The sequence below is a fragment of the Oncorhynchus nerka genome, linkage group LG7, assembly GCF_034236695.1.
Source record: "Oncorhynchus nerka isolate Pitt River linkage group LG7, Oner_Uvic_2.0, whole genome shotgun sequence".
In the NCBI taxonomy this organism is placed as follows: domain Eukaryota; kingdom Metazoa; phylum Chordata; class Actinopteri; order Salmoniformes; family Salmonidae; genus Oncorhynchus; species Oncorhynchus nerka.
In genome coordinates this window covers 3,351,396-3,362,516 of record NC_088402.1, presented here as the reverse complement: position 1 = coordinate 3,362,516, position 11,121 = coordinate 3,351,396, and the positions used below count along the sequence as shown (strand labels likewise).

Genomic DNA, 11,121 nt, shown 5'->3' with positions numbered 1-11,121 from the left:
GGTACATGGCTGTATTGGTACATGGCTGTATTGGTACATGACTGTATTGGTACATGACTGTATTGGTACATGGCTGTATTGGTACATGACTGTATTGGTACATGGCTGTATTGGTACATGACTGTATTGGTACATGACTGTATTTGCTGTGTCGCCACATACCTACATCGGCACATGGGTGTATTTACTTCATTGGTACGTACATGTGTTGGTACATGAATGTATCGGTACATACATATACCTACTATATCGGTACATGAATGTATTGACTGTGTTGGTACATTAATATATTTACCTTATTGGTACATGAATGTATGTGTACATGGCTGTATTTGTACATGTATGTATTGCCTGTATTGGTACATGACTGTATTGGTACATGACTGTATTGGTACATGACTGTATTGGTACATGGCTGTATTGGTACATGACATGTTACAAAACATTAGGAATACCTTCCTAATACTGAGGAAGCTTTTTGCCCTCAGAACAGTCTCAATTTGTCAGGGCATGGACTCTACGAGGTGTCGATAGCGTTCCACAGGGATGCTGGCCCATGTTGACTCTACGAGGTGTCGATAGCGTTCCACAGGGATGCTGGCCCATATTGACTCTACAAGGTGTCTAAAGTGTTCCACAGGGATGCTGGCCCATGTTGACTCCAATGTTTCCCACAGTTGGGTCAAGTTGGCTGGATGTTCTTTGGGTGGTGGACCATTCTAAGTGTGAAAACACCAGCAGCGATGCACCGATGCACCTGGCACCTACTACCATACCCCGTTCAAAGGCAATTCAATATTTTATCTTTGTCCATTCACACTCTGAATGGCATAAATACACAATCCATGTCTCAATTGTCTCAAGGCTTAAAAATCCTCCTTTAACCCGTCTCCTCCCCTTCATCTACATGTCTCCTCCCCTTCATCTACATGTCTCCTCCCCTTCATCTACATGTCTCCTCCCCTTCATCTACATGTCTCCTCCCCTTCATCTACATGTCTCCTCCCCTTCATCTACATGTCTCCTCCCCTTCATCTACATGTCTCCTCCCCTTCATCTACATGTCTCCTCCCCTTCATCTACATGTCTCCTCTATCATCTACACTGATTTGTATTTTTTATTTTACCTTTATTTAACCAGGCAAGTCAGTTAAGAACAAATTCTTATTTTCAATGACGGCCTAGGAACAGTGGGTTAACTGCCTTGTTCAGGGGCAGAACGACAGATTTGTACCTTGTCAGCTCGGGGGATACGATCTAGCAACCTTTAGCATGCCACCATTTAATAGCAGGTACATTTATGTAATTTCGATGTCACAGACACATCACTTGAAAAACCCTTTAAACCCATTTAAAACCCATTCAAATTACAGACTATATATATATATATATATATATATATTTTTTTTTTTTATATATCTGGCTTCCAGACCTTCTTTCTCATACAGGACAAGAACAAATTGGCCTAGCAGCATTGACAAATGTCACTTGGTACAAGTAACCTACAGTACTCCCATCTGAAGCGATGTCAGGCAACACAGTAAGTAAAGCATTACCCAGACACATTATAAGGAGATCTATTAGTGACCGCTGTGCAGCATGGGTAATGGGCCACCCACGGGAGAGCAGGAAATCATTTGAATCTCCACCCCAAATGGCACCCTATTCTCTATAATAGTGCACTACTTATGACCAGGGCCCATATTGTACTATATAGAATAGGGTGCCATTGGGACACAGTTTAAACTTCAGTAAATTCCAAGCAGAGGCAAGCCTCTGCAATCTGCACGCAGCCCCAGGCAGACCATCACTGGTATTATCAGGCTGTACACCATCACGGACCAGATGCAGTTAGAGGGTTACAACGTTCAACCCAGCAAACAAAGAGACATGTAAATTGCTGTTACATTTAAGTCATTTAGCAGACGCTCTTATCCAGAGCGACTTAATAAATCATGAAACAAAGAAGAACAGAAATATTGAGAGGGTATTTCTATTATCTGATGAGCATGTAGGCCTACTGATATAGCTCAGTATCTCTCTATATGATTTACAATCATATCTGGATACTTTTCTTTAATTCAGTAGTTAGTTATTGAGAAGGTAATATTGTAATGACTAAGAAGGCTACCCCCCCCCCCCAAAAGAAAACGTGTAATATTAAATATCTGACCCCTATTTTAATACACTATTACCATATTTGAATGTATTTAACAGTTGATTTTATCTTTATAAACCTAGTTAAATTGCACAGAATCAGATGTTATGTTCTCCTAAATGAACCACAGATAGTCCTTTCTCCTTTAAATCGGTATCTTCCTTCAAGATAACGATACGGGGTTGTTGGTTGGTCAATTGTCGGAAGACTGATCGTACGCCTGCAGCAGAAGAGTCTGGTAAGTGTGGAGGAGAGGCTCATATCAATATATTTATACAGAAACATGCACTACACTACGTGTGCCACTGTGGTTAGTAATGTCCTGCTCGCTATTTCTGAGTCTATAGCTTCTTACCAAGCCGTTCTTAGACATTTTTGTGATGAGTGGAAGCGCATGTCGATTGTTTTTTGTTGTTGTCTGTGAGTCCCGCCTTCCACTCTACTATTGGTCAATTCCGCAAATACTCGTCTCTGATTAGAGGGATACATTGTCTAACATTAGTGGTGACGTGGAATACCAGGAAATGATCATTGGGGTGAAGTGATGTGTTGGCATGTTAAGGAGAATTTGGTGGAAAAATACAGCAAATCTGTCAATTATTTCTTACATGTTTGCAGACTGCAGACAGGCAACCTGAGAATGCAGAAGTACCTTGAATAAGCAACAATATTTCGACTTACTGAGTAGGTAAGTGCACCAATGTAGCAATGTATTTGGGTGTAGTCATTCGATATTGTGCACAGAAAGTGCAGCTAAATTATTGAGTTCAGCCTGTCTGTTGCAGTGGATATTGAAGAGTTGTACAATATGTAGTTGACACAATCACCGCGTAGGGAAAATATACAACTATTATTATCAACATTCTGGTATAAAATGGCTGTTGTGGATTTTTGCGTCCTCCTTGCCCAGGTTGACATTTTATAGTGAATTAAAGCAAGGTCCTAGTGCTGTTCCCTAATCAACCAATCCCACTGTACTGGACATAGGGTTTGTTTTAAAATGCATTTCCTCCTATTTCTTGGTATAGCTGGAGGTGCAAATGGTTTTCTCTGTGACGCTCACACCTTTTTGTTTACTCAGTCTTCAATGGGTTAGCCTACACACCTACAGGTTACTCAGTCTTCAATGGGTTAGCCTACAGGTTACTCAGTCTTCAATGGGTTAGCCTACACACCTACAGGTTACTCAGTCTTCAATGGGTTAGCCTACAGGTTACTCAGTCTTCAATGGGTTAGCCTACAGGTTACTCAGTCTTCAATGGGTTAGCCTACAGGTTACTCAGTCTTCAATGGGTTAGCCTACAGGTTACTCAGTCTTCAATGGGTTAGCCTACAGGTTACTCAGTCTTCAATGGGTTAGCCTACAGGTTACTCAGTCTTCAATGGGTTAGCCTACAGGTTACTCAGTCTTCAATGGGTTAGCCTACAGGTTACTCAGTCTTCAATGGGTTAGCCTACACGCCTACACACCTACAGGCTTCTTCAGACTAGGACCATATATATTATTTTACCTTTATTTAACCAGGTAGGCTAGTTGAGAACAAGTTTCAATGGGTTAGCCTACACGCCTACACACCTACAGGCTTCTTCAGACTAGGACCATATATATTATTTTACCTTTATTTAACCAGGTAGGCTAGTTGAGAACAAGTTTCAATGGGTTAGCCTACACGCCTACACACCTACAGGCTTCTTCAGACTAGGACCATATATATTATTTTACCTTTATTTAACCAGGTAGGCTAGTTGAGAACAAGTTCTCATTTACAACTGCGACCTGGCCAAGATAAAGCAAAGCAGTGCATCACAAACAACATGGAGATACACATGGAATAAACAAGCGTACAGTCAATAACACAGTAGAAAAAGTCTATATACACAATGTCTATATACAGCATGTGCAAATGAGGTAAGATAAGGGAGGTAAGGCAATAAATAGGCCATGTTGGAGAAGTAATTACAATATAGCAATTAAACACAGGAGTGATAGATGTGCAGAAGATGGATGTGCAAGTAGAGATACTGGGGTGCAAAGGAGAAAGATAAATAAATACAGTATGGGGATGAGGTAGTTGGATGGTTGTTGGATTGTTTGTCAAAGCTGCTGAGAGATAAATAAATACAGTATGGGGATGATCATCCACCTCTGGCCTGCTCGCCTCCCTACCACTGAGGAAGTACAGTTCCCGCTCAGCCCAGTCAAAACTGTTCGCTGCTCTGGCCCCCCAATGGTGGAACAAACTCCCTCACGACGCCAGGACAGCGGAGTCAATCACCACCTTCCGGAGACACCTGAAACCCCACCTCTTTAAGGAATACCTAGGATAGGATAAAGTATTCCTTCTCACCCCCCCCCCCCCCCCCCCCTTAAAAGACTTAGATGCACTATTGTAAAGTGGCTGCTCCACTGGATGTCATAAGGTGAAAGCACCAATTTGTAAGTCGCTCTGGATAAGAGCGTCTGCTAAATGACTTAAATGTAAATGGATGAGGTAGTTGGGAGGTTGTTGGATTGTTTGTCAAAGCTGCTGAGAAAGCCTGCGGGCGAAAGCCTCTTGCAACGTTTGAGTCGGGGTTTGTTTTGAGCGCTTGCCTGTACTTTTTAGGGTCTCATCCGTAGTAGACTCTCTCCATACTGTTCCACATGATTCTTCTAGGTAGTAAAGGAGGTTAGTGGTGTTTGAGCCTGTTGGTGGGAAGGGTGTAGGTGGGTAAAGGTTAGTGGTGTTTGGGCCTGCAGCATATTCTGCAGAGGACGGTTTTCTGGTCCGTGTCAGACTTTTCATTCCCAAACCACGTCCATGCGACCGAAGTAGCCCCTCTTTTAGGTCTCTGTCACGTTCTCCATGTTTGTTTGTTTGTTGCACATTTCTTTCCACACGACACGAAGAATGCAAAGCGACGTCCAATTGACAAAAAACTATTTCCGTAAAGTGATTTGCAACACAACGAAATAAACGCTAGAGCATAATATGAAACGATATAAAAACGTCTATCGTCGTAGAGAGATATAGATATCTCCCTAAAACAGAGTTTTGATGTAAAACAGTACTGTGTATAGGCCTAAGAGCTTTGATACAATACCACATTGATTAATAAAGGTTTTGTATTCAAGATTCATGTAATACTTAGCTGTAGGCCTATTGTCCTCAATGCTAACTCTTCTACTCTTCTTCCTCCCAGGTGAGGATGGGGAGGAAGGATGCATGCGCTGCGATGGCCCCGGTCGACCAGTACCGGAAACAGATCGGTGAGTTTCTTGTACTGAGTCAGAGCTAACGTAACTAGCTGGTACAGCCTGATAATACCAGTGATGGTGTTACCAGTGATGGTGTACAGCCTGATAATACCAGTGATGGTGTACACCCTGATAATACCAGTGATGCTGTACACCCTGATAATACCAGTGATGGTGTACAGCCTGATAATACCAGTGATGGTGTTACCAGTGATGGTGTATAGCCTGATAATACCAGTGATGGTGTTACCAGTGATGGTGTACAGCCTGATAATACCAGTGATGGTGTACAGCCTGATAATACCAGTGATGGTGTACAGCCTGATAATACCAGTGATGGTGTACAGCCTGATAATACCAGTGATGGTGTACAGCCTGATAATACCAGTGATGGTGTACAGCCTGATAATACCAGTGATGGTGTACAGCCTGATAATACCAGTGATGGTGTACAGTCTGATAATACCAGTGATGGTGTACAGTCTGATAATACCAGTGATGGTGTACAGTCTGATAATACCAGTGATGGTGTACAGTCTGATAATACCGGTGATGGTCTACAGCCTGATAATACCGGTGATGGTCTACAGCCTGATAATACCGGTGATGGTCTACAGCCTGATAATACCGGTGATGGTCTACAGCCTGATAATACCGGTGATGGTCTACAGCCTGATAATACCGGTGATGGTCTACAGCCTGATAATACCGGTGATGGTCTACAGCCTGATAATACCGGTGATGGTCTACAGCCTGATAATACCGGTGATGGTGTACAGCCTGATAATACCGGTGATGGTGTACAGCCTGATAATACCGGTGATGGTGTACAGCCTGATAATACCGGTGATGCTGTACACCCTGATAATACCGGTGATGGTCTACAGCCTGATAATACCGGTGATGGTCTACAGCCTGATAATACCGGTGATGGTCTACACCCTGATAATACCGGTGATGGGTGTACAGCCTGATAATACCAGTGATGGTGTTACCAGTGATGGTGTACAGCCTGATAATACCAGTGATGGTGTACAGCCTGATAATACCAGTGATGGTGTACAGCCTGATAATACCAGTGATGGTGTACAGCCTGATAATACCAGTGATGGTGTACAGCCTGATAATACCAGTGATGGTGTACAGTCTGATAATACCAGTGATGGTGTACAGTCTGATAATACCAGTGATGGTCTACAGTCTGATAATACCAGTGATGGTCTACAGCCTGATAATACCAGTGATGGTGTACAGCCTGATAATACCAGTGATGGTGTTACCAGTGATGGTGTACAGCCTGATAATACCAGTGATGGTGTACAGCCTGATAATACCAGTGATGGTGTACAGCCTGATAATACCAGTGATGGTGTACAGCCTGATAATACCAGTGATGGTGTACAGTCTGATAATACCAGTGATGGTGTACAGTCTGATAATACCAGTGATGGTGTACAGCCTGATAATACCAGTGATGGTGTACAGCCTGATAATACCAGTGATGGTCTACAGCCTGATAATACCAGTGATGGTCTACAGCCTGATAATACCGGTGATGGTGTACAGCCTGATAATACCGGTGATGGTGTTACCAGTGATGGTGTACAGCCTGATAATACCAGTGATGGTGTACAGCCTGATAATACCAGTGATGGTGTACAGCCTGATAATACCAGTGATGGTGTACAGTCTGATAATACCAGTGATGGTCTACAGTCTGATAATACCAGTGATGGTCTACAGCCTGATAATACCAGTGATGGTGTACAGCCTGATAATACCAGTGATGGTGTTACCAGTGATGGTGTACAGCCTGATAATACCAGTGATGGTGTTACCAGTGATGGTGTACAGCCTGATAATACCAGTGATGGTGTACAGCCTGATAATACCAGTGATGGTGTACAGCCTGATAATACCAGTGATGGTGTACAGTCTGATAATACCAGTGATGGTGTACAGTCTGATAATACCAGTGATGGTCTACAGTCTGATAATACCAGTGATGGTCTACAGTCTGATAATACCAGTGATGGTCTACAGCCTGATAATACCAGTGATGGTGTACAGCCTGATAATACCAGTGATGGTGTTACCAGTGATGGTGTACAGCCTGATAATACCAGTGATGGTGTACAGCCTGATAATACCAGTGATGGTGTACAGTCTGATAATACCAGTGATGGTGTACAGTCTGATAATACCAGTGATGGTCTACAGCCTGATAATACCAGTGATGGTCTACAGCCTGATAATACCAGTGATGGTCTACAGCCTGATAATACCAGAGATGGTGTACAGCCTGATAATACCAGTGATGGTGTACAGCCTGATAATACCAGTGATGGTGTACAGCCTGATAATACCAGTGATGGTGTACAGTCTGATAATACCAGTGATGGTCTACAGTCTGATAATACCAGTGATGGTCTACAGCCTGATAATACCAGTGATGGTGTACAGCCTGATAATACCAGTGATGGTGTTACCAGTGATGGTGTACAGCCTGATAATACCAGTGATGGTGTTACCAGTGATGGTGTACAGCCTGATAATACCAGTGATGGTGTACAGCCTGATAATACCAGTGATGGTGTACAGCCTGATAATACCAGTGATGGTGTACAGTCTGATAATACCAGTGATGGTGTACAGTCTGATAATACCAGTGATGGTGTACAGTCTGATAATACCAGTGATGGTCTACAGTCTGATAATACCAGTGATGGTCTACAGCCTGATAATACCAGTGATGGTGTACAGCCTGATAATACCAGTGATGGTGTTACCAGTGATGGTGTACAGCCTGATAATACCAGTGATGGTGTACAGCCTGATAATACCAGTGATGGTGTACAGTCTGATAATACCAGTGATGGTGTACAGTCTGATAATACCAGTGATGGTCTACAGCCTGATAATACCAGTGATGGTCTACAGCCTGATAATACCAGTGATGGTCTACAGCCTGATAATACCAGAGATGGTGTACAGCCTGATAATACCAGTGATGGTGTACAGCCTGATAATACCAGTGATGGTGTACAGCCTGATAATATACAGTATCTAGTCTGATAAATGAACAAGCCTACAGTCTATAGCCAGATAACATACAGTGTCTAGTCTGATAAATGAACAAGTCTACAGTCTATAGCCAGATAACATACAGTATCTAGTCTGATAAATGAACCAGTCTATAGCCAGATAACATACAGTATCTAGTCTGATAAATGAACAAGCCTACAGCCAGATAACATACAGTAGACCAACTCGTATTCTGTTCTTCTGAAATACATTTCCTTCATATGTTTCTTTGGACCTGACTAAAATAAATAATGGATTTATTGGGATGCTGTCTATTAAAATGATTTCTCACTGTTTAATGTAGATGTTACAGGTACACAACAGTGTGCTTGCAGGCCTGGAGATGTAACCGTGAGACCGGCAGGCTTCTTCTGCATTATGATAGTGCTGTATGCTCTAATCTCTACACTATGATAGTGCTGTATGCTCTAATCTCTACACTATGATAGTGCTGTATGCTCTAATCTCTACACTATGATAGTGCTGTATGCTCTAATCTCTACACTATGATAGTGCTGTATGCTCTAATCTCTACACTATGATAGTGCTGTATGCTCTAATCTCTACACTATGATAGTGCTGTATGCTCTAATCTCTACACTATGATAGTGCTGTATGCTCTAAGCTCTACACTATGATAGTGCTGTATGCTCTAATCTCTACATTATGATAGTGCTGTATGAAAGCACGGGACATAACAAACCACTCTCCCGCTGTGTCCCTTGTCAACGGGCTGAGGCCCAAACCGTACCCTGTTCCCTCTACAGGGGTCCATAGAGCTCCAAAAAGTAGTCGACTGTAAAAGGAGCAGGGGTGCCGTTTGGGACGTCTCTGTCTCTGCGACGTTTCCTCGCAGCCGTTCTCCTACTCATCAATTGAAACCGCAGGTCACAGACAGTCGAGCCCTCCTTTTTATTTCCCTGTGAAAAGAAAGAACCGGTTTTAGAGAACCGCTGGTTAACAACAAAGAGTATTTAAAAAAAATAAAAATAAAAAAAGAATCTTCCAGAATAGTACGAGGCAATTTTATTTTATTTTGAGACCTGAAAGGGAAACGCCGCATTGGTAATGCCGCTAAGGTAATTCATAGGCTGCCACTAATCTGGAGCTTTATGAAGAGCGAGGCTTCTGGGATGTCAGACACTGTCAAAAAGAGACCACTGCTGACACTGGGGGTTTAAATACTATTATTATGGGTTCATAATTGACTAGTCAGCTGTCATCCACCCACCTGCCTGGCCGAGAGTATGGGAGAAAAGGATTGGATGGGGGAGGAGGGAATGGGAGAAGAGGACGGGAGAGAAGAGGAGGAGGACGAGAGGGAAGAGGAGGAGGAGGAGGAGGACGAGAGGGAGGAGGAGGAGGACGAGAGGGAAGAGGAGGAGGAGGAGGAGGACGAGAGGAGGAGGAGGAGGAGGACGAGAGGGAAGAGGAGGAGGAGGACGGGAGGGAAGAGGAGGAGGACGGGAGGGAAGAGGAGGAGGACGGGAGGAGGACGGGAGGGAGGAGGACGGGAGGAGGACGGGAGGGAAGAGGAGGAGGGAGGGAGGACGGGAGGGAGGAGGACGGGAGGGAATAGGAGGAGGAGGACGGGAGGGAAGAGGAGGAGGAGGACGGGAGGGAGGAGGACGGGAGGGAGGAGGAGGACGGGAGGGAGGAGGAGGAGGACGGGAGGGAGGGAAGAGGAGGAGGACGACGGGAGGGAAGAGGAGGGAGGGAGGGAGGGAAGAGGAGGAGGACGGGAGGGAGGAAGAGGAGGACGGGAGGGAAGAGGAGGAGGACGGGAGGGAAGAGGAGGAGGAGGAGAAGGAGGACGGGAGGGAGGAGGACGGGAGGGAGGAGGACGGGAGGGAGGAGGACGGGAGGGAGGAGGACGGGAGGGAGGAGGACGGGAGGGAGGAGGACGGGAGTGAAGAGGACGGGAGGGAAGAGGAGGAGGACGGGAGGGAAGAGGAGGAGGAGGATGGGAGGGAAGAAGAGGAGGAGGACGGGAGGGAAGAGGAGGTGGACGGGAGGGAAGAGGAGGAGGAGGACGGGAGGGAAGAAGAGGAGGAGGACGGGAGGGAAGAGGAGGAGGAGGAGGACGGGAGGGAAGAGGAGGAGGAGGAGGACGGGAGGGAAGAGGAGGAGGAGGACGGGAGGGAAGAGGAGGAGGAGGACGGGAGGGAAGAGGAGGAGGACGGGAAGGAGGAGGACGGGAGGGAAGAAGAGGAGGAGGAGGAGGAGGAGGACGGGAGGGAGGAGGACGGGAGGGAAGAGGAGGAGGAGGAGGACGGGAGGGAGGAAGAGGAGGAGGACGGGAGGGAGGAGGACGGGAGGGAGGAGGACGGGAGGGAGGAGGACGGGAGGGAGGAAGAGGAGGAGGACGGGAGGGAGGAGGACGGGAGGGAGGAGGAGGAGGAGGACGGGAGGGAGGAGGAGGAGGACGGGAGGGAGGAGGACGGGAGGGAGGAGGACGGGAGGGAAGAGGAGGAGGACGGGAGGGAGGAGGACGGGAGGGAGGAGGACGGGAGGGAGGAGGACGGGAGGGAGGAGGACGGGAGGGAGGAGGAGGAGGACGGGAGGGAAGAGGAGGAGGACGGGAGGGAAGAGGAGGAGGACGGGATGGAGGAAGAGGAGGAGGACGGGAGGGAAGAGGAGG

General features: G+C 45.8%; 1 protein-coding gene across 2 annotated transcripts in view; it reads left to right on the top strand.

Annotated features, from left to right (window-relative positions):
- Positions 1-2,307: 2,307 nt before the first annotated feature.
- Positions 2,308-11,121, top strand: part of triqk (triple QxxK/R motif containing) — a 38,596-nt gene continuing 29,782 nt past the window's right edge. The window contains exons 1-3 of one of the 2 annotated variants that reach the window (XM_065020121.1): positions 2,308-2,396; positions 2,777-2,842; positions 5,342-5,408. In XM_065020121.1, coding sequence (XP_064876193.1) covers positions 5,348-5,408 — 61 coding nt within the window. In that variant the 5' untranslated portion in view covers positions 2,308-2,396; positions 2,777-2,842; positions 5,342-5,347. Of the gene's footprint in view, positions 2,397-2,776; positions 2,847-5,341; positions 5,409-11,121 lie in introns of both variants that reach the window. The other variant, XM_065020120.1, reaches the window with a different exon arrangement.